This window comes from Schistocerca cancellata, chromosome 9, assembly GCF_023864275.1.
Source record: "Schistocerca cancellata isolate TAMUIC-IGC-003103 chromosome 9, iqSchCanc2.1, whole genome shotgun sequence".
In the NCBI taxonomy this organism is placed as follows: domain Eukaryota; kingdom Metazoa; phylum Arthropoda; class Insecta; order Orthoptera; family Acrididae; genus Schistocerca; species Schistocerca cancellata.
The window spans coordinates 254,859,816-254,884,351 of record NC_064634.1 but is presented as its reverse complement, the minus strand read 5'-3'; the positions used below and the strand labels follow the sequence as shown (position 1 = coordinate 254,884,351).

The following is a 24,536-nucleotide window of genomic DNA, read 5'->3' as shown; positions in this document are numbered from 1 at the left end:
TTATCGGTATGTATGGATAACTATGAATATTGTACGTAAAGATCAGATTACAAAGCCGGAAAGAAAGAGAAGCGCGCACAATACATGGGCGGATGTAAGTGTAAATGGTTTAAATGGCGCTGAGCACTATGGGACTTAACATCTGAGGTCATCAGACCCTAGAACTTAGAACTACTTAAACCTAACTAACCTAAAGACATCACACACATCCATGCCCGAGGCAGGATTCGAACCTGCGACCGTAGGGGTCGCTCGGTTCCAGACTGAAGCGCCTAGAACCGCTCGGCCACTCCATCCGGCTGTCAGTGTAACTTCGTACTCGTACACACTATCGGCAGATATGAAAACGATTAGAGTTGCAACCTCTGTGGCAAGCAGAACAGTCACCAAAGTGTTTAGTGAAGTTCCCAGGCCTGGCAGGGAACAACGGAAGTAAAGCTGTGAGGAGTGCTTGTGTAGCTCAGTCGGTAGAGCACTTGCTGTGTCTTTCCGAAAAATTTGAATAATTGGACCTCTCCCTAGGTTAACCACATATCTGCCGATGGCGGTCATCCAGAGTAGCGCACAACCACAATTCATTGCTGAACACAACACTGTGCCATCCATCAGCAGTCCATGAGTCCCAGTGATGGCACCACTCCAAATGCAGCTGTTCGTGTTGTAGTGTTAATGGCAGCCTACGCATGGGGCGGCAATTCCCAGAAGTTGAAGGGAGACTCTTAATTATTCTCGGATGACAGACGCAGATGCAAAGTTGTTACGATATTCTTGGTGCCAATAAGCGCCTTCTGGGGGTCATAACTGGTCGACTGCAACTTTGATGGCGAGTATCCTCATCTTCACGTTCTTGGGCCATTATTACATCCGAGTGCTAAACATATCTGGATATTACACGATTCGACCAGTAGGAGAAATGGAGAACAACAATGAGAACTTCTCAAACTCCATCAAGTGCTGATCTGTCTCACACGAGTACGTAGCACCTCATCACAGTGATCACTCAACAAATGACGCCGTCTCCAGAGTGAAACTTTCACTTTGCAGCGGAGTGTGCACTGGTATGAAACTTCCTGGCAGTTTAAAACTGTGTGTCGGACCAAGACTCGAACTCGGGACCTTTACGTTTCGGGGCCAAGCGCTCTATCGACTGATGTACCCATGCACGAATCACGGCCCGTCCTCATCGCTTTACTTCCGTAGTCTCTTACGAGATCTGAGTGCTCTGCTAAACACGAGCACTACTAACACACTCAGGTGACAGATTTACTTGTCACAGAGTGTTGCTACTCTAATCGTTTTCATATCTGCCAATAGTGTGTTCGTGTACGAAGTTACATTGACATCAGGCCATAAATTGTGCAGGGTTCTATTTTTTTACCGAGCAATGTAATTTTACTTTTATGTACAATATTCAGGGTTATCTATGCATACTGATAACTTGAAGTTGCCACTGAGGCGTAAGTCGGATGAATGTGTGAGACACTGCCAGAAAAGTCCTCAAATCAATCCCCAATAGACATGGGTGTAACCAGCTCGAGCGTCATCTTCATCCCAGAACCAATATCTAGGATATCTTCACCAGCTACAACCATTGTAGGCCAGTTTGCCTCAGGGGAATGTACAACAGCTTTACGACCCCCTTTCCGTTGCGAATTAGTGCTTGCATGAAGTCCAGATGCAGTCTAATCCTGGTTAGTGAGCTCGTACTGCCAAGTTCTTTGTAAATCTGACTTGATTTTGTAATCACTGAAGTAATATAAGATACCCTCTCAAGCTGTGAAGTTTCATTACGTTTCTACTTCCGTTTCCGGGAATTAACTTCTTTTGTCAGGCAGTTTACACACACATATCAGCAGCCCTTTCACGTTCTGAAATTCACTTGCCAATAAGTAAATCATTTCGGTACTTAATAACGCTCAACAATATCCGCACTGAGCAGTCGAGTATGCAGATGAACTTCACTTAAAACTTCCGCACTGACACGCCGACGTCGTACGTAAAACTTCCCTTTACGTTTCGTCTCAGACTGCAGGAGACATACACTACTGGCCATTAAAATTGCTACACCACGAAGACAACGTGCTACAGACACGAAATTTAACCGACAGGAAGAAGATGCTGTGATATGCCAATGATTAGCTTTTCAGACCATTCACACAAGGTTGGCGCCAGTGGAGACACCTACAACATGCTGACATGACGGAAGTTTCCAACCGATTTTTCATACACAAACAGCAGTTGACTGACGTTGCCTGGTGAGACGTTGTTGTGATGCCTCTTGTAAGGAGGAGAAATGCGTACCATCACTTTCCGATGTTGATAAAGGTCGGATTGCAGCCTATGTTATTGCGGTGTATCGTATCGCGACATTGCTGCTCGCTTCGGTCGAGATCCAATGACTGTTAGCAGAATATGGAATCGGTGGGTTCAGGAGGGTAATATGGAACGCCGTTCTGGATCCCAACGGCCTCGTGTCACCAGCAGTCGAAATGACAGGCATCAGATCCACATGGCTGTAACGGATCGTGCAGCCACGTCTCCATCCCTGAGTCAACAGATGGGGACGTTTGCAAGACAACAACCACCTGCACGAACAGTTCGACGACGTTTTCAGCAGCATGGAGTATCAGCTCGGAGACGTTGGCTGCGGTTACCCTTGACGCTGCATCACAGACAGGAGCACCAGCGATGGTGTACTCAACGACGAACCTGGGTGCACGAATGGCAAAACGTCATTTTTTTGGATGAATCCAGGTTCTGTTTACAGCATCATGATGGTCGCATCCGTGTTTGGCGACATCGCGGTGAACGCACATTGGAAGCGTGTATTCGTCATCGCCATACTGGCGTATCACCCGGCGTGATGGTATGGGGTGCCATTGGTTACACGTCTCGGTCACCTATTGATCGCATTGGCGGCACTTCAAACAGTGAACGTTACATTTCAGATGTGTTACGACTCGTGGCTCTACCCTTCATTCGATCCCTGCGAAACCCTACGTTTCAGCAGGATAATGCACGACCGCATGTTGCAAGTCCTGTACGGGTCTTTCTGGTTACAGAAAATGTTCGGCTGCTACCCTGACCAGCACATTCTCCAGATGTCTCACCAATTGAAAACGTCTGGTGGCCGAGCAACTGGCTCGTCACAATACGCCAGTCACTACTCCTGATGAACTGTGGTATCGTGTTGAAGCTGCATGGGCAGCTGTACCTGTACATGCCATCCAAGCTCTGTTTGACCCAGACTGTGTGAAAATGTAATCACATGTCAGTTCTAGTATGATATATTTGTCCAATGAATACCCGTTTATCATCTGCATTTCTTCTTGGTGTAGCAATTGTAATGGCCAGTAGTGTATTAAGAGGTGAAACTACTCCACCTCAGAGGATACCTGCCTGCCTTGACGAAATTGGAGGGAAAGTTTTATTTATCGACCACGGCCTGTTAGCACGGAAGTTTTAAGTGAAGTTATTGAACACAAAACATTGCCTTTCGTAACACAAGATTTACCCACTGTACTTCAATACTGCTGTGTTATGGTTAATGATACTACTTGTCCTCCAGATGATTTCGTGAATAGTATTGATCCAACGGCCACTAGTCGCTTACATATACGTTGATTCGGGCTGACCGTCAACATGGATGATTTTATACTATCGTAACATGACTTTGTTATAGTTTCCCATAATATAACAATTCAGTCTAGTGAATCCCTACAGTTCAGACACTGATCGTCATCCCCAGTGGAATTGATTCAATGTACGGAATCAGTAACAAGCAACTTGCTTGAAGCTTTTGCAAATCACACATCACCTACACCTCCACCAGAAAGCAGGAACTTCCTGGCAGCAGAAGCTACATAACTCAGCACTTATCCAATACACATTAATTTTACTGTTAGTGCATATAGCCATAAATCTAAATTGATACCAAGCACAACGCCCTCCACATAAAATTCACTCACAGTTAACGCATTTTAAGCATACAGATTTTCTTGAATTCACCCCAGTGATTAAAAATATTTCTACTCAATGTAATCAATTTTACCCTGTTAATTAAATATTACGTAACTGCAACGTCAATAATCAACTAACTTTCTCAGCACAGCATGCATATATATACATAACATTTATCACCCTTGCCACAAAATCACATAGTAAAAATGATCCCACTACTCTTACGAAAGAATTAAAAAATGTATGCACTGAAGTGATTCAACATGTTATCCTAAAACCAAACACAAACTTCTTACCTCCACACAATAATATTTGTGTCCTCGTTTCTCTACCTACATGCACCAAAGGTGTGTCTTATTTTCTTTTAGCATATTATACGATCGTTAGTTTCCACATATTTCTTAGTAATAATAATAATAACAATAACACGCACATAAAAATAAATCCTACACGATATCCAAGAGTTTACACATTACTTATACGAGTATTTATACAAATAACCCTATTCTCGTTATTGGTCTATGTACAATCGCACTGTCGTAGCATTTGGTAACACATTGTTCTCCAGACATACTACCTTTTAAATTTCACTTTCTGTCACCTTATATCTTCCTCGAATTCGAGGCATTCCTCCTCGCCATTCAATAAAGTCTTATTTATTTGTATTAAGTTCTCAGAGGCCATCAAAATGTCACTTCCTGTTACTAGAAGCACTCATGCTTTCTGATTGTAAACGTTGATCTAGATAATAGGGTGCACATTTTCCATTACTTCCCTTAGTAACACATTTAAAAGTCTTCTACATCCGTGGCACATACTTTAACTACGGAAAACTTTAAAAATCACAGTCTCTCTTAAGTAAATCATCTCGAACTTCTTTTACCCCAGCTTCAATTTTCCTCCCTTCAAGTTCTCTTCCCAGTTTAAACGTTTCCTGTGCCCATAACTGAGGTGGTAGCATGTGATCCCCAGTCATATATGAACAAATCACCTCCCCACTCACCAGACCATACTGTATTCATGAGAGCTTCTAACAGGAGAAGTTAGACGTCCGCTATTATATGCTCTAGACTTGTCTACAACATCCCTTTTGGATGTACGTCTCCGTTGAAAGCCATCAGCTCACCTCCATCTATAAAAATCAACGCACTGATTCCTTGCCCTGAAGTATCAACCTCAGTAACCACAAAATTATCCGCACAGATAACTAACCAAACTACGTAAATTAGCTCCATTCGCCCCCTGTCACTTCAACATCTGTCTTCGCAATACGAATATCGTCTCCAGTTGATGAGCCCATCGTAACGCTACTTTTACCGATGTCCACAACCAATTTATTTCAGCCACATTACTGCTGTAATACAGCTCAATCTGCATCGTACTCCATTGGAGTTCACTGTATACTCTATCTCTACCAAGTTGGGATTCACCTCTGCCTCTCCTTCTGATACGAAATTTTTCACGCGAATTGTACTCACGCTCTCTTTTTCTACCTCTGAACAGAATAAAGGACTTTGCAGTGAACACATAGTGCGTAGTGGGCGATCACTCTGTTGTAGAAATAATTCAAAAGCCAAGATCGCTTCGATACTGTTTACTGGCACTAAAGGTGCCCTCATCGGATCTGAATGTTAATCTACACCCCACAGCCACGTTCTATAAACAAACTTCCATTACTTTACAGTTAGCGTGTTCTCTTTCTGTTGGGCCTCGTCAAACTGCTCCAACATTACTTATCCACTTTAATAACATTAGTCTCCAGTATTTGTTGCGCCTTCTTCGCACGATTCCGCCCTTTAACCGATTCTTCCGTCCTTTTCATCCGTTTTATCAGGGATTTATGTTTTCATCTGCAGACCAAAGTTATGGTGCATCTTATTTTTCCCTTCTTATTCTCATTTTGTCGTCCGTGAGTCTCCAGTTTCTCAGATCTTCGATTTTGATCGTGACCCTTTTCTTAAAAATGTTTGTGATTATTACTCCATAGAAAACTATCTTTATTATGATTGTACTAAAAGTTATTTTTATTCATGTTGCAATATTGATAATCACTTTTCATCTGCATTTGCCTGCATGTTATGAAAATTGAGTGCTCTGTATCTTTCTGAGTCATCAGTCTACTGATTGGAGAGATACGGTCTGCCACGAATCCCTCTCAGGCGCTAACTCTTCATCTCCAGAGTAGCACTTCCACACTACATCCTCAATTGTTTGTTAGATATATTCAAACGTCTGTATTCCCCTATGGATTTTACCCTCTACAGTTCCCTCTAGCACCATGGAGGTTATTCGCTGATGCCTTGACAAATGTTCTTGTGTCCCTTCCTTTACCAACCTGCGAACAACCTCTTCAGTCAATTTTGGTAAACATTTTTTGGAAAGCAGTGATCACTTAATTGTTATATTTTGACTAAAGTTCAGTCTTGATCACTCATATATGTTTTAATGATATAGGTAACCGGTTTCGGTTCTTTCTACAGAACCATCATCAGACCTGTGGATAAATTTTAAGAAACACTAGATACCAATCTTTAAATGAAATGAAAGTGTGTAATGATGTCAAAATTTAACAAGATCAGAAAAAATTAATTATACCCATGGCTCCCTTAGGATGGTAGGCGGAGCTCTCCTCGCTGCTACGCAGCCAACTGATGGTTTGAGTGCTGAGCACGAGCTTAAATATGCAGAGGCTCCGCCTACTTCCTGTCACACTACTTCACAACTGCCAATCAGCGTTCATAATATGACGCCATCGTCAAAGTATAAAAGTAGGAAATACACTTATAACATAAAATTGATTCATTTAAATGTCTGATTAAAAGATAGTTAGTATGTCTACAGCTTATTTATATTTTGGATAAAAACAGTGAACTACGATGTGTAATAGTTGTGCCCTCTATGGGCAACCTTAGTACTAATACAGTGCCGGTTACATCAAAGATGTGAAAGTCTTTGGCGTTGTGGTATATATCGATTATACCGAGTCGCTTGCATCATAACTGCATCTTTGTTGGATGCTGCATAATCGTCTTACTTTAACTGCAGTTTTTATAGCAATATTCTTTATAGTTGTATGGTAGCAGCCAAGAGTATGTTCCACATTATGTATATCTGAATAACTGATGAGACTGCTTATTAAATTTTTTTTTTAATCATCGATCTAAAAGTTCTTATAATAATCAATGTCAATTTAATATTTTTTTATGTTGCGCTGTATATTTAACATACATTGCTTTTGCCATGGGTATAACTAGTCTTATATTTTATAAAAAACAAAAGAGTAGATGCTTTTACTATAAAATTTCGTCAAAAAGGTCGTAATAATATTTTTCGCGAAAATCTAATTGTTCATTGAGCAGCACTGATGATTTGGTTTTCAAATGAGCATGTATCTCGATTTCTTCTAGGATATTCATAAGTAAGCCTTTATTTGCATAATGCAGAACTTGTAAATTCTGTTCTACTGTCCCCTCAGCATGATTATTGAATGCTATATGATGGCCAAATACAGACTTTGTTCGTGAGGTACCCGACGTATGTTCTTTGTACCTTACTGAAAAATTTCGACCTGTTTGGCCGATATATATTTTCTCACAGTCTCTACATTGGATCTTGTACGCTCCTGATCTGGTAGATTTTCCATTGTCTTTACTTACTGTATGTCTTAATTTTTGTTGTAAAGTATTGTCAGTTGTAAATGCTATTGTTATTCCAGAATTTTTGAATAAATTAGTAATTCTATCTGATATGTTTCCCATATATTTCATCTTCATATCTTTTGGATTACCCATTAGTGGAGTGCTTTGTGATTGTTGTACTTTATTAAAAATGATATCTACCTGTCGTGTGTCGAAAGAGTTGGTTTTTGCAATTTGTTTTAAGATGGTCATTTCCTTTTTGATTTCATTAGCTTCTAGCGGTAATTTTAGTATTCAGTGTATCATAGACTTAAAAAATGCTTTTTTTATACTTGTCAGGATGACATGATGTGGCATTAATAATAACATCAGTGGTTGTAGGTTTCCTGTATATGGCAAATAAATGTTTCCCATTGTTATTAGTTATAGTGAGATCTAGGTAGTTGATAGATTAAGATCACAGATTAAACTGCATAAAAAAGAGAAATCTATATGACCTATTGTCAACTACAAAAGCAGTCCTTCATATAAACTAAATATGAAACTTAATAAAATTTTGAAAGCATTCTATACATATGACAGCAATTTCAGTATCAAAAACAGTTATGAACTAGCACAACAAATCCACAATATAGACAGTCCAACTAGTGCAAGTTTCGCCTCATTAGATATTAAAAATTTATATACAAATATACCCATTAATGAGACAATTAATATAATTAGGGATAACTTATTACAATATAAAAATATGACTAAAGATGAAATAATCTAATTTATAGAACTGCTTGAATGCACTTTAGATTACAATTATTTCTCTTTTAATACTAAAATCTATTGTCAGAAAGATGGCTTAGCAATGGGAAATTCTTTAGCTGGGACAATTGCAGACATTTTCGTGAACCACACTGATACGCAATTCCTGAAAAATAACCCTGATATCGCAAATAAAATCATATATTACAAGCGATATGTAGATGATACATTATTGCTTTATAATGGCTCAAAAGATGAAATTGAGAAACTTACTATAAAATTAAACTCTACGCATTGGAAGTTACAATTTACAGTTGAGCATGAAAATCGAAAATCTATCAACTACCTAGATCTCACTATAGCTAATAACAATGGGAAACATTTATTTGCCATATACAGGAAACCTACAACCACTGATGTTATTAATAATGCCACATCATGTCATCCTGACAAGTATAAAAAAAGCATTTTTTAAGTCTATGATACACTGAATACTAAAATTACCGCTAGAAGCTAACGAAATCAAAAAGGAAATGACCATCTTAAAACAAATTGCAAAAACCAACTCTTTCGACACATGACAGGTAGATATCATTTTTAATAAATTACAACAATCACAAAGCACTCCACTAATAGGTAATCCAAAAGATATGAAGATGAAATATATGGGAAACATATCAGATAGAATTACTAATTTATTCAAAAATTCTGGAATAACAATAGCATTTACAACTGACAATACTTTACAACAAAAATTAAGACATACAGTAAGTAAAGACAATGGAAAATCTACCAGATCAGGAGCGTACAAGATCCAATGTAGAGACTGTGAGAAAATATATATCGGCCAAACAGGTCGAAATTTTTCAGTAAGGTACAAAGAACATACGTCGGGTACCTCAAGAACAAAGTCTGTATTTGGCCATCATATAGCATTCAATAATCATGCTGAGGGGACAGTAGAACAGAATTTACAAGTTCTGCATTATGCAAATAAAGGCTTACTTATGAATATCCTAGAAGAAATCGAGATACATGCTCATTTGAAAACCAAATCATCAGTGCTGCTCAATGAACAATTAGATTTTCGCGAAAAATATTATTACGACCTTTTTGACGAAATTTTATAGTAAAAGCATCTACTCTTTTGTTTTTTATAAAATATAAGACTAGTTATACCCATGGCAAAAGCAATGTATGTTAAATATACAGCGCAACATAAAAAAAATATTAAATTGACATTGATTATTATAAGAACTTTTAGATCGATGATTTAAAAAAAAATTTAATCAGCAGTCTCATCAGTTATTCAGATATACATAATGTGGAACGCACTCTTGGCTGGTACCCTACAACTATAAAGAATATTGCTATAAAAACTGCAGTTAAAGTAAGACGATTATGCAGCATCCAACAAAGATGCAGTTATGATGCAAGCGACTCGGTATAATCGATATATACCACAACGCCAAAGACTTTCACATCTTTGATGTAACCGGCACTGTATTAGTACTAAGGTTGCCCATAGAGGGCACAACTATTACACATCGTAGTTCACTGTTTTTATCCAAAATATAAATAAGCTGTAGACATACTAACTATCTTTTAATCAGACATTTAAATGAATCAATTTTATGTTATAAGTGTATTTCCTACTTTTATACTTTGACGATGGCGTCATATTATGAACGCTGATTGGCAGTTGTGAAGTAGTGTGACAGGAAGTAGGCGGAGCCTCTGCATATTTAAGCTCGTGCTCAGCACTCAAACCATCAGTTGGCTGCGTAGCAGCGAGGAGAGCTCCGCCTACCATCCTAAGGGAGCCATGGGTATAATTAATTTTATCTTATCTTGTTAAATTTTGACATCATTAGACACTTTCATTTTATTTAAAGATTGGTATCTAGTATTTCTTAAAATTTATCCACAGGTCTGATGATGGTTCTGTAGAAAGAACCGAAACCGGTTACCTATATCATTAAAACAGATATGAGTGATCAAGACTGAACTTTAGTCAAAATATAACCTCTTCAGTCCTTATCTTATCACTCCACTTAAGTTTAGACAATGTTCTGTACTATATTATCTCAAACGCTTTGATTTTCTCCTGTTTCTGTTTTCCCACTGCCCATGATTCACTACCACACAATGCTTTGCTCTAAACGTGCGTTCTCAGACATTTCTTCTTCAAATTAGGGTCGATGTTTGATACAAGTAGACTCATATTGGCCACGAATGCCTCCTTTAGCTATGCTTGTCTGCTGTTTATGTCCTCCTTGTTTCGTCCGTCATGGGTAATTTTGCTTCCAAGGAAGCAGAACTCCTTACCTTCGTCTGCATCGTGACTTCCAATTTTGATGTTATGTTTCTCGCTATTCTCATCGCTGCTGCATGTCATTACCTTCGTCTTTTACGTGTTGACTCATTAGACTGTTCATTCCATTCAACAGATTATGTAATTCTTCGTCACACTGACTAAGGATAGCAAAGTAATCAGCGAATCTTATAATTGACATTCCTTCACCCTGTGCTTAAATTCCATTTTTTAACCTTTATTTTATTTCCACCATTGCTTCTTCGATTTCTAGTCTCAGCAGTAGGGGCGAAAGATTACACGCTGCATGTTTTAATTTCACCCCTCTCTAAACACTTAGCCCTCGAAGGATCATTTCCAGTATTCCTTCCATTTCCTCCATATTTGTAGTATATATTGTAATTTGAGGCCAACACTCAATTCACTGTCCATTCCTAGATTCTCCTGAACTACCTTCAAACCATCTCTAACATCTAAACCTTTTGCTGCATTCGCTGTCTGTTTCATCGTCCTCTTCAGAATCAAATATACTTTCTCCTTACTCCAAACGAATGATATCAGTCGCTGTACATTCTGACAAATAAACCACACTAGTTATAACTTCGTCTCCTTGACACAAAATGTCACTTGTGTCCCTTGAATCACTACAAATATTATTACAGTTAACTCCATTCACAATCAGAAACCCCATCAACCTCCGCCGATACACCATATAAATAACCGCTATTACATCGTTCCACATTAAAATTAGCAGCACCCATGAATTCTGCCCTTTCTCGTTTACATTTTCTTCTCTCAGATTCTGATCTAGCATCTAACACTTTACTTTCACGTTCATCCTTCCACATGCACTCGTAATTCATGCTTTCATCAAGACCCATCAGTTCACTTGCATCAACAGAAATAAATGCACGGATTCCTTCCTCTGAGGTATCTAAATTAGTAGCCTCAACTTCTGCAACTTCAGCCTCTAAAACATCACCTTTCCATTCCTACAACAATAAATCACCAACTTTCGCCGATACATAACAAAATTCAAATAAAATTCATAATCAGCTGACGAGACTATTGCTACCCCGCCTTCATAAACACTTCCACTTGATTTCTCTGATACGAAATAATCTTCATTACTTTCGCATGCAGTACTACTATTGTTGCTACTGACTAGTGACTCATCATAATTGATCATACATTCCACCTACACCAAATTCAGATACACCTCTGATTCTTTTTTGATCACAGACCCTCTCAACCAACATACATTCAATCCATCAATCACTTACTTTTCACCAAATAAATTCTCCAGCCCCATTTAATTCTTATTGAACACACACTTTACAATATTTCGTACGCCCTCTTTATGGCTGCACTGCTTAATATTATTTTCCATTCTATTTTTAGCTCTTGTAACCTTCATCTCAAACATTTGTGGCTTATTTGCCGAATTTTGGACACACACAGAATTTCTAAAATGACGTGCCCTTTTCAGTCCTGTTTTATTTCGCAACCTCCGGATCTGAGATGCGGCGATATCTGGTGTTCCCATTTCTTAGTCTGGTGTTGTATTTAATAAGACTGCTGCCTATCATATCTTTGTTGCTGATTTTGATTTCCATTATGAAAGTTTCCTCGACTATTTCCCCTGTGGAAATTATTATTACGGCGATAATTATTTCTGTTATGATCATTACAGTTATTATGATAATTACAGTTATTCTGTTATGATCGTTACAGTTATTATGTTATCGCCATTCTGGTACTCATTTCCCTGTCTACTGTCCCCATTATGAGGCTCGAATTTCAACGCCATTTGAATTTTCTCAATAAAATTTAAAAATTCGTCAATTTAATTTGTCGGACTGTCGACAAGATACCATTGTAAAAATTCCAGTAGTCGTCTCTGGAGCGAGGTAATCTCACTTCCAGCAGATGATTTATATACGTCAGTTTAGCTAGTTGCCGAACAGAAAACTTCCGCATGTCAGAAACATGGTCCGTTTAGGAACTCACTCTGAAGTGACCTTTTTTCCGCTTCAGTCTTTAATTTGTTCAAGAAGTAACTCTCAAACACTTGATAGATAGTGAATGAAGCACCCATTACATTTTCCCACGACTGTGCATTGTCCTCATGATGTCTTTTAAAATTTAATTTTTGCCTATTTTTTCATTCCTCTCACAAAATCATATCCACACGAAGTAAGAACATCAACTGTATGGCATTTTCCATCATTTACAAGTCACAATTAACCCATGGAATATCTATCACAGTAGTAGTCTGATATGCTGCTAAAGAATTTAATACTGACCTCCTGTCTTTAAACTATTGTACATGCCTCACACCTTCGTTACTTAATCGTATTCACAACATGCCCTATTTCTAAGCACTTTCTTTTCACATTCTGCTAATCTACCCGACAAATTGTTAACACGTCTTCAAGTGCATCTTGACTATGCACACAAATTTTCACTTCGCCATGCAGCTCGTAAAGGATCTTTTCAAACTTGTCCAAAAAATAATTTTCTACAGTGGCAACTCTGGTGTTAACCAGGCCCACCTCCTCAGAAATTTTTACTTCTGCGATTACAGCATCTAATTTTGAGTCCCTTGCATATAAGATTCAGTTTCCTCCACCTCATCTTGTTCTGTTTCTGCTACACTTCTCTCTCCTGAACTATTTCTGTTATTATTGAACCCATCTCTGCATCCAATACCCACGTTTTAGAGTTCACATTTATCAGAATTTCCTTTAACCATGCCACTGAAACTTTCGCAATTCGATATCCCTTCTCTGTTCCACTAGTATCTCGTCTATCAACTCTACCATGTTTAGGTTTCGGTCTGAGTGGCCCACTCACATTGTCTGAACCACATGCACTGAGTGACAGCTAAATCATTGAAGTTCCACTAATGACTATATATCTGTGGGTTCACACATGAGTTCTTTTATTGCTGCTGCCCTATGTGTTGATGGTGAAGAACTCGAAGTCTCCATGGTGGCCCTTGTTGCTGAGGCCGCTATTGCCTCCGTCGAGATCACCCCTGCAGCTGGCTGCTGCAGACCTGAACCCAGGACGGCTCTGCATATCCTTCCTCTTCTTTCTTGAAGTTAACCCACTCCTAGCTTTTGCTACCGATTCTCAAGCACGCGATTGCTGCAAAATCCTCTTGTCAGAGCCACCGCGCAAACTGAATTTCATGCAATAGATTTGGGACATGGAACACGGAATATTGTGACTTGTTATAATTACAAATACGATTCTAAAGGGATTAAGTTCATATCCCTGACGAGTCCTCAATGGTGACGGCACCTAATAGATTCCCCTGCTGAGTAGTCCTTCTTCCAAACAACATCGCAGTGAGGCAGTTGTGTCTATACCCTTGGTTATTCGTACTTTAGGTACTTGAGCTATGCACAGATCTGTTAAAAAAGATAAGGTTGAAGTAATCATACGGTCGAGCTGTGAAAGTCCGCTTTCATGTCCTGCGGCTAATCCGCTGAAAATAATTGGCTGTAGCTGTTACTCCGCAGTCAAATAATCTATGCACTGGCTACAGATTCGAATTAAAAAAAAAAAAAAAAACAGAAATATAAAAGAAAAGTGAATAATGTAATAAAAATTACTTTATCCTAACGTCTGCAACTGACTTAGATGACAGAGAATTAAACTGAATAAACTTTATTTAGGAAAGGACATCTCAAATAAACTGGAAGTGATCTTATGATATCAAATTAAAAATCTAAATAGAAAATAGCCTTATTAAATGCAGTAAATTTACGTTGAGAGCGTAAAGAAAATGGTAGCAAAATCCCCATACTAAATAATCATAGAAGATACGTGAAAATTAACTCCATTTTGTATTCACAGTACACGCAATATTCATCAGCTCAAAACACTTCAGCGTTCAACAAGATTATTCACAAATTATCACACACGATACACAGAATAGCAACTCATACTCTGTCTACTCTCAGTTCCACAATACAAGCGAAAAAAGGGGCCTGTTCTGGAGCACAGTCAGACCTCTAGAAATATAACGTCCCTTCCGAAGTTAAAGAATGGTAGTGGCCGTTCACCGAGAAGATACTATCACTTTGACGAACGGACCATCCCGTTACTCTAGACAGGTGTGCCTTCTTCCAGGACTCGCACGAAACTGTACGGAATCGCTCCCTTGAGTCCCAAACTCCACTTGACCGCTCTGTTGTTCCGATACTATCTGCGTTTCTATTGGATGAAGGTCTTCCCCACCAAAAGTACAAAAATAGGTCTTTAAGCTCCCCCATGAACCGTGGACCTAGCCGTTGGTGGGGAGGCTTGCGTGCCTCAACGATACAGGTAGCCGTACGGTAGGTGCAACCAGAACGGAGGGGTATCTGTAGAGAGGCCAGACAAACGTATGGTTCCTCAAGAGGAGCAACAGCCTTTTCAGTAGCTGCAGGGGCAATTGTCCGGATGATTGACTGACGGCCTTGCTGTGCTGGTACTGCAAACGGCTGAAAGCAAGGGGAAACTACAGCCATAATTTTTCCTGAGGGCATGCAGCATTACTGTATGGTTAAATGATGATGGCATCCTCTTGGGTAAAATATTCCGGAGGTGGAATAGTTCCCCATCCGGATCTCCGGGCGGGGACTACTCAGGAGGACATCGTTGTCAGGAGAAAGAAAACTGGTGTTCTACGGGTCGGAGCGTGGAATGTCAGATCCCTTAATCGAGCAGGTAGGTTAGAAAATTTAAAAAGGGAAATGGATAGGTTAAAGTTAGATATAGTGGGAATTAGTGAAGTTCGGTGTCAGGAGGAACAAGACTTCTGGTCAGGTGAATACAGGGTTATAAATACAAAATCAAGTAGAGGTAATGCAGGAGTAGGTTTAATAATTAATAAAAAATAGGAATGCGTGTAAGCTACTACAAACAGCATAGTGAACGCATTATTATGGCCAATATAGATACGAAGCCCACGCCTACCACAGCAGTACAAGTCTATATGCCGACTAGCTCCGCAGATGACGAAGAAATTGATGAAAGTATGATGAGATAAAAGAAATTATTCAGATCGTGAAGGGAGACGAAAATTTAATAGTCATTGGTGACTGGAATTCGATTGTAGGAAAAGCAAGAAAAGGAAACGTAGTAGGTGAATATGGAATGGGAGTTAGGAATGAAAGAGGAAGGTGCCTGGTAGAATTTTGCACAGAGCATAACCTAATCATAGCTGACAGTTGGTTCAAGAGTCATAAAAGAAGGTTGTATACATGGAAGAAGCCTGGAGAAACTGACAGGTTTCAGATACATTATATAATGGTAAGACAGAGATATATGAATGAGGTTTTAAATTGTAAGACATTTCCAGGGGCATATTTGGACTCTGACCACAATCTATTGGTTATGAACTGTAGGTTAAAACGGAAAAACTGCAAAAAGGTGGGAATTTAAGGAGATGGGACCTGGATAAATTGACAGAACCAGAGGTTGTAGAGAGTTTCAGGGGGAGCATTAGGGAACGATTGACAAGAATGGGGGAAAGAAATACAGTAGAAGACGAATGGGTAACTTTGAGGGATGAAATAGTGAAGGCAGCAGAGGATCAAGTAGGTAAAAAGACGAGTGCTAATAGAAATCCTTGGGTAACAGAAGAGATACTGAATTTAATTGATGAAAGGAGAAAATACAAATATGCAGTAAATGAAGCAGGCAAAAAGCAATACAAACGTCTCAAAAATGAGATTGACAGAAAGTGCAAAATGGCTAAGTAGGGATGGCTAGAGGACAAATGTAAGGATGTAGAGGCGTGTATCACTAGGGGTAAGAAAGATACTGCCTACAGGAAAATTAAAGAGACCTTTGGAGAAAAGAGAACCACTTGTATGAATATCAAGAGCTCAGATGGAAACCCAGATCTAAGCAAAAAAGGGAAAGCAGAGAGGCGGAAGGAGTATATAGAGGGTCTACAAAAGGGTGATGTTCTTGAGGACAATATTATGGAAATAGAATACGATATAGATGAAAATGAAATGGGAGATATGATACTGCGTGAAGAGTCTACCAGTGCACTGAAAGAACAATATTGAAACAAGGCCCCTGAGTAGACAACATTCCATTAGAACTACTGATAGCCTTGAGAGATCCAGTCCTGACAAAACTCTAACATCTGGTGAGCAAGATGTATGAGACAGGCGAAATTCCCTCAGACTTCAGGAAGAATGTAATAATTCCAATCCCAAGGAAAGCAGGTGTTGACAGATGTGAAAATTACCGAACTATCAGTTTAATAAGCCACAGCTGCAAAATACTAACACGAATTCCTTACAGACGAATGCAAAAACTGGTAGAAGCTGACCTCGGGGAAGGTCAATTTGCATTCCGTAAAAATGTTGGATCACGCGAGGCAATATTAACCCTACGACTTATCTTAGAGAATAGATTAAGTAAAGGCAAACCTACGTTTCTAGCATTTGTAGACTTAGAGAAAGCTTTTGACAGTGTTGGCTAGAATACTCTCTTTCAAATTCTGAAGGTGGCAGGGGTAAAATACAGGGAGCGAAATACTATTTACAATTTGTATAGTAACCAGATGGCAGTTATGAGTCGAGGGGCATGAAAGGGAAGCAGTGCTTGGGAAGGGAGTGAGACAGGGTTGTAGGCTATCCCCAATGTTGTTCAATCTGTATATTGAGCAGCAGTAAAGGAAACACAAGAAAAATCCGGAGTAGGAATTAAAATCCATGGAGAAGAAATAAAATCTTTGCGGTTAGCCGATGACATTGTAATTCTGTCAGAGACAGCAAAGGACCTGGAAGAGCAGCTGAACGGATTGGACAGTGTCTAGAAAGGAGGATATAATATGAACATCAACAAAAGCAAAACGAGGATAATGGAATGTAGTAGAATTAAATCGGGTGATGATGATGGTATTAGTTTAGGAAATGAGACGCTTTAAGTAGTAAATGAGTTTTGCTAATTGTGCAGCAAAATAACTAATGATGATCGTAGTAGAGAGGATATAAAATGTAGACTGGCAATGGCCAGGAAAGCGTTTCTGAAGAAGAGAGATTTGTTAACATCGGGTATAGATTTAAGTGTCAGGAAGTCTTTTCTGAAAGTATTTCTATGGAGTGTAGCTATGTATGGAAGTGAAACGGGGGCGATAAATAGTTTAGACAAAAATAGAATAGAAGCTTTCGAAATGGTGTGCTACCGAAAGATGCAGAAGATTGGATGCGTAGATCACATAACTAATGAGGAAGTACTGAATAGAATTGGGGAGAAGAGAAATTTGTGGCACAACTTGACTAGAAGAAGGGATCTATTGGTAGACATATGCTGAGGCGTCAAGGGATCACCAATTTAGTATTGGAGGGCAGTGCGGAGGGTAAAAATGGTAGAGGGAGACCAAGAGATGAATACACTAAACAGATTCTGAAGGGTGTGGGCTGCAGTACGTACTGGGAGATGATGAAGCTTGCACAGGATAGAGTAGCATGGAGAGCTGCATGAAACCTGTCTCTGGACTGAAGACCACAACAACAACAAGTCTTTATGCTCTGCAGGCACGATCTGATTGAAGCCAATACTTTCCAGATTACACTAACGTGTTACAACAATATTTTAATAAGGAAATGTCATAAAGATTTGTTTACGTCAAGACATTTGCAATAAATTCAAGTAATAATTGGTTCATAAGTAAATATGCCAGCGTTCCTGCGCAGGTGTGCTCGTGATAAATTACAACAGATTGTCTCAAAGTGAAATTTAACAATATCTTTTTGCCTTATTGATAGAAGTCTCTTTTGGTTCTATTTTCAACTGTAGTGTCTGCCAACACATGGGACTGACCACTTTTAAATTAGCACAGTTTCTTAACAGCACTTGCCATCAACATTTGAATAAAGTTATTAGCACAATAGTAATACGCTCATTAAATACCTACACAATTATGACAATATGAGATATTGATGCTGTGTTCGTTTGCTGTGTATTTGTGGCAGATAAATGATCTGACACATTTTGAATACTGAAACAGACCTAAAGATCCCTGAAATCAATAAATAAAGTAAATACAGATATGCAGCATTCAGAGACTTTTCTGGAATCCCCGATATACTCAGATTTCCATTAATATTTGTTTTGAGTTATTGGCGAATTTCAGAGAGCTGTAACTTAGTCGTCTTTAGGATTGTCTGACACTTCGCCCTTTCTTTGAAACATGACCTACACAACGGCCATGTGAGTAACATCTATACATATTTCCAGCTTAGGGATTTTCCCCATTTCCGGCCATGCGCTTCTTGTCCTCTGCACCTGGATTCGCTCGTAACGGCCACCTAGCCGCAAGCGTGAAGCGGGCCGCCCTGAGACCCGGGACCGTTAGTTTTCACCTTAACTCAATACAATACTGGGAGGCAGATTAGCTCTCGTAAATACATTTAACATTACACTCTCAACTGACCAGAAGTCCTTGTTACAAAGTAGACGATCTATGGTAAAGATACATTGTACATCTACATTTACATCTACATCCACACTCCGAAAGCCACCTGACGGTGTGTGGTGGAGGGTACTTTGAGTACCTCTATCGGTTCTCCCTTATATTCCAGTGTCGTACTGTTCGTGAAAAGGAAGATTGTCGGTGTGCCCCTGTGTGGGCTCTAATCTCTATGATTTTATCCTCATGGTCTCTTCGCGAGATATACGTAGGAGGGAGCAATATACTGCTCGACTCCTCGGTGAGTCTCGATACTTCAACTAAAGGCTCGTACCGAGCTACTGAGCGTATCTCTTGTCGAGTCTTCCACTGAAGTTTATCTATCCTCTCCATAACGCTTTCGCGATTACTAAATGATCCTGTAACGCAGCGCGCTGCTCTCCGTTGGATCATCTCTATCTCTTCTATCAACCCTATCTAGTACGGATCCCACACCATTGGGCAGTATTCAAGCAGTGGGCGAACAAGTGTACTGTAACCTACTTCCTTTGTTTTCGGATTTAATTTCCTTAGGATTCTTCCAATGAATCTCAGTCTGGCATCTTCTTTACCGACGATTAATTTTATATCGTCATTCCATTTTAAATCACTCCTAATGATTACTACGATACTCCCCTGCAGCACACCTGAAATCACTCTTACTTCGGAAGAATTCTCTCCATTGAGAATGACATGCTGCGTTCTGTTATCTAGGATCTCTTCAATCCAATCACACAACTGGTCTGATAGTCCATACACTCTTACTTTGCTCGTTAAACGACTGTGGGGAGCCGTATCAAACGCCTTGCGGAAATCAAGAAACACGGCATCTACCTGGGCACCTGTGTCTATGGCCCTCTGAGTCTCGTGGACGAATAGCGCGAGCTGGGTTTCACACGACCGTCTTTATCCAAACCCACGCTGATTCCTACCGAGTAGATTTCTAGCCTCCAGAAAAATCATTATACGCGAACATAATACGTGTTCCAAAATTCTACAACTGATATACGTTAGAGATATAGGTCTATAGTTCTGCACATCTGTTCGACGTGCCTTCTTGAAAACGGGGATGACCTGTGCCCTTTTCCAATCTTTTGGAATGCTACGCTCTTCTAGAGACCTACGGTACAACGTTGCAAGAAGGGGCGCAAGTTCCTTCGCGTACTCTGTGTAAAATCGAACTGGTATCCCATCAGGTCCAGCGGCCTTTCCTCTTTTGAGCGATTTTAATTGTTTTTCTATCTCTCTGTCATCTATGTCGATATCTACAATTTTGTCATCTGTGCGAAAATCTAGAGAAGGAACTACTGTGCAGTCTTCCTCTGTGAAACAGCTTTGGAAAAAGGCATTTAGTATTTCGCCCTTTAGTCTGTCATCCTCTGTTCCAGTACCATTTGGGTCACAGAGTGTCTGGACATTTTGTTCTGATCCACCTACCGCTTTGACATAAGACCAAAATTTCTTAGGATTTTCTGCCAAGTCAGTACATAGAACTTTACTTTCGAATAATTGAACGCCTGTCGCATAGCCCTCCTCACACTACACCACACTGTACTTAATAAACAACCTTACAAGTAACGAAAATCCATGCTAGAGAGATTATCTGCTTTAGCAATTGTGGTCTAAGCCCAAAATAATCGAACGGCAATATTTGTAACACAGTTTGGAAGTGTCTCTTGAAATAACAAGTCTTTCCTGAAATTTCATACAAGCTGCTGTGCCTCATGATTCCCAAATGTTGAATCAAAACGTAAAATAATGGAAAGGCAAATGCTCACTAACATTGGATCGATATGTCGAACAAGCAGATAACAGAAAACAAACAGCATTCACACTAGCCTTCTACCTCTAGATTTCTCTGTACCAATAGCACACTCATTCTCACACCCACCCACACAGACACCCAAAAGGCTTGAAACATAGTTTAGAAAAATCCGTTGATGAATCAGTGTGGTGGAACAGTGCAGTTTATAGTTCACGTCTCGTACTAAAAAACTAACTGTCATCATCGTTCGTTGACAAAATCTCCTAAGTACCTACTTTTTAAATTTTATGGAGCTCTCTGTTCAGTGGAAGCCTTCTGATTGAATGCCGCTTCAGTGGCTTGGGTGTCAGTTTTATCCTACATACTTCTCTCTTGGCCTCAAGAGGATGAGTGAACTCTGTTTCAGACACTTTCAGCTTCTTTCACCGGTCGAGTGTTGGACATTGATCCGAATAATCATGTGTCGTAGTTCCCCATAAATTTCAGGACGAAACAGAGCAGTCATTTAGATATTTTTCTGTGAAGCAATTCCATACTAGACTCTGCGCCTCTGAAGCAATTCCATACTAGACTCAGCGCCTCAGAAAGTGGTTTCCCCTTCTGCTTAGCTCTCCACGCTCACTATTAAATTATTCTAACACATTGTCTCGCCTTAATTACTAGTCTCAAAACCCTAAAAAATTCACACACATTTTTATACAATGAAGACCTCTCACTTTAAAAAAGACAGCTTAATATCGGCTCTTACATATACTGGTAATATTCTTAACAAACACAAATATTTACAATTCTATAACACAAGTTTTCGCCCAAATAGATTCATTTTAGTTACGAAAACAGTATAATACACATTTATATTATACCTTGTTCACACATGGATATAATTTGGCCGTTTGGATAATTACATACCTTGTTATCTCCGTTACTATTGTTACCACCACAACCTGAGCATAGCATGCATAGGACTGCTGATTGCCTTAAAGTCGCAAAATGCAAATGTCACATTTCTGTAATCTATATTTGAATATGGTTCGAACTTGAAACATACACCAAAATGACATTGGGACATTAGAAAATGACCAGTACCTTTCTTTTTAATATTTTGTAACTGATGTTTTGATATACATCTAATATTCTTGTCAGTGACTATTACGTCTACATAACCAGTGACACTGACTTGCCACTTGATACGTAATGAAAATTGTTTATTATTATTATGGATTTTCTTTGACTGTTTTCTAACTGTTGTCTCATTCCTTGCAGCTGGTGAATGCTTCCTATACGTACTACGCACTGTTGGGTCAAATGAACAAGCGCCCAACAAACTGAGGAGCCATGGATATTATACCCATATTTTCCTCGAATTATTACGAATTTTAGCAGCCCATTTTCCTAATGTAGCATCTTTAGAAAAAACATCAATTGCTAACTAGTGTGTTTACATTACTGTAATTAGTAAATATAAAGCATTTATATGTAAAGTAATAAAATCATAAGAAAATAACAAAGAACACAGAATAATTTAAACCTGTATAATGGAACAAAAGTTGTGTTGTGTATTTGTAGTAATCAGAATTTTTTCTCAAATACTGGAATTGCTGTGGCACTACAGATACATACTTTTACCTTTACATGGATGATGAATGGCGGTTATGATTCACAAACAATTATTAATTATTTTATCAAATAATTTTGTAATCGCCACATGTTTCCAAACTTTTAAGACAGAGGACCAAATATGTTTAGAAATACATACAAATATTTTGATTATCCTATACATCGGAAATGAGTATATATTTTTTTGAAGGAAGGTAAAGATGAACATCTTTATTTTGAGATTTTTTCATGTTTTTACTGTTTTAGCACCAGCTCTGCTATCATTGCTTTATATCAGGATGCGATTTACATAATACCATTTGAGGTAATATATGTCACGCTGAGTAGCCGATTAATCACTCAATTAACTTTATTTCTTATAGTAGATACATTGTTCTCAATATTTCATTATCATTTTGTTGTTGAAAGCATAGAAACAATTGAAAATGTAAGAGAATTTTTTGATTAAAATATGTATTTATTTTTTAGAATTTACTATTGTTTGGTTTCAACTCCAGTTACTTGAATTTTAAACTAAATGGTGACTAAGTTCAAGATTCTTGGTATATTCAAAGTGAATACAGTGCTAACGTCCTATAGATGATGAAGCTTTATCTGATTGTACCTCCACAGTTACACTTCACATTCTTAGTTATATTTGCTTTTTGCCAAGAAAAATAAATCATAAATAAAGTATAGCTCAGGAGCTGCTGTTTCTAGGAAAATACTTATTTAGCTGTGTACCCAAAAATAAAATACTCCTCACATAAACGCTGGAAAGTAATCATAAAAAGTGTAACATACTGAGAGAGCCAGAGAAGGAGATTGAAACCGAATCAAACAGAAAAAAAGATAAAGAAAATAATTAAAAACTGTGGTCGTAGAGCTACCATTTCCAGAAAGAAATTTTTTCCGATATCCTCACTTATGTAATAATTTTCACAAACAAAAAACTAGCATTATATGCGTACAATATCTGCAGATACAATCAAGTAATCATGAACGGAAGGACTGACTATAGTGGTTGCTGCAGGTAATTTGGGATAATGTTCTCCTTAAAACGAGTAACTCTACGTTAAGTGTTCACTTTTTCATTCGATTATGCTATCTTGTATTGTATTCAGTAACCTCTAGCTACTATCTCACAGACTGCATGCAGGCTTCTTAAGTCATTTTCAAATTAAGCAACAGATATTTTTGTGTTTTGCTAAGATTTTCAGTCAGATACTTTAGGAACCTCTGGTAATGAATATTGCAGATATATAGTGTGGTCTGCAACTGAAGATTAAAAATGTTTTATTTAAGCTGATGGTGTGTCAGGGAGAATAACTAAAATTGTTTTCTTGATTTGACCATATTTTGGTGGCGCCATTAGAAGTAGTTTATCTTGTAGGGGAATTGGGATAGATAGTTCCTGTGAGTTATTATGGGTAGATGTCATTCTTGGCAACCAGAATAATATAATAACTGGATCCTTTTATGGATCACCCAAATTAGATTATACAATTGCTGAAATGCTCAAAAAAAACTTGAATTCAGACCCGTACGCATATCGTAGAATTATAGTTGATGGTTAGTTTAATTTACCCTCGATACGTTGGCAAAAATATATATTTAAATCCGGATGTACACATAAAACACCATCCTAAATTGCACTAAACTCATTCTCTGAAAACTATTTTTAACAATTAGATCGCAAGCCTACCTTAATAATATGTGCTTGTCAAAACACACTGATAACTTAGCAACAAATAATCCTGAGATAATAACGAGCATCAAAACGGAGACAGGGATTAGTGAACACTGGATTGTCGTAGCGTAATTCTGAAACCCTTCAGGAATAAACGAAATTACATCTGTCCAGACAGAAATTCACCTGACGCCATCCTGTGAGACAATCTCGATTCCTTCCAAATTAACAGTGTAGGAGTAGACAAGATGTGATTTTAATTGAAGGATATAGTATCGATAGCAATAGAGAGTCTTGCACCATATAAATTAGCAGACGACAGAGCTCATCCCTCGTGATACATAAAACTGGTT

At 38.6% G+C, this 24,536-nt stretch overlaps 1 protein-coding gene across 1 annotated transcript in view; it reads left to right on the top strand.

Annotated features, from left to right (window-relative positions):
* The window catches only part of LOC126101327 (odorant receptor Or2-like), a 98,389-nt gene extending 76,163 nt beyond the window's left edge, over positions 1-22,226 (top strand). Inside the window, exon 5 of the mRNA XM_049911999.1 lies at positions 22,161-22,226. Within this exon, the coding sequence (XP_049767956.1) occupies positions 22,161-22,226 (66 nt within the window). The remainder of the gene's footprint in view (positions 1-22,160) is intronic.
* The last annotated feature ends 2,310 nt before the right edge of the window (positions 22,227-24,536 follow it).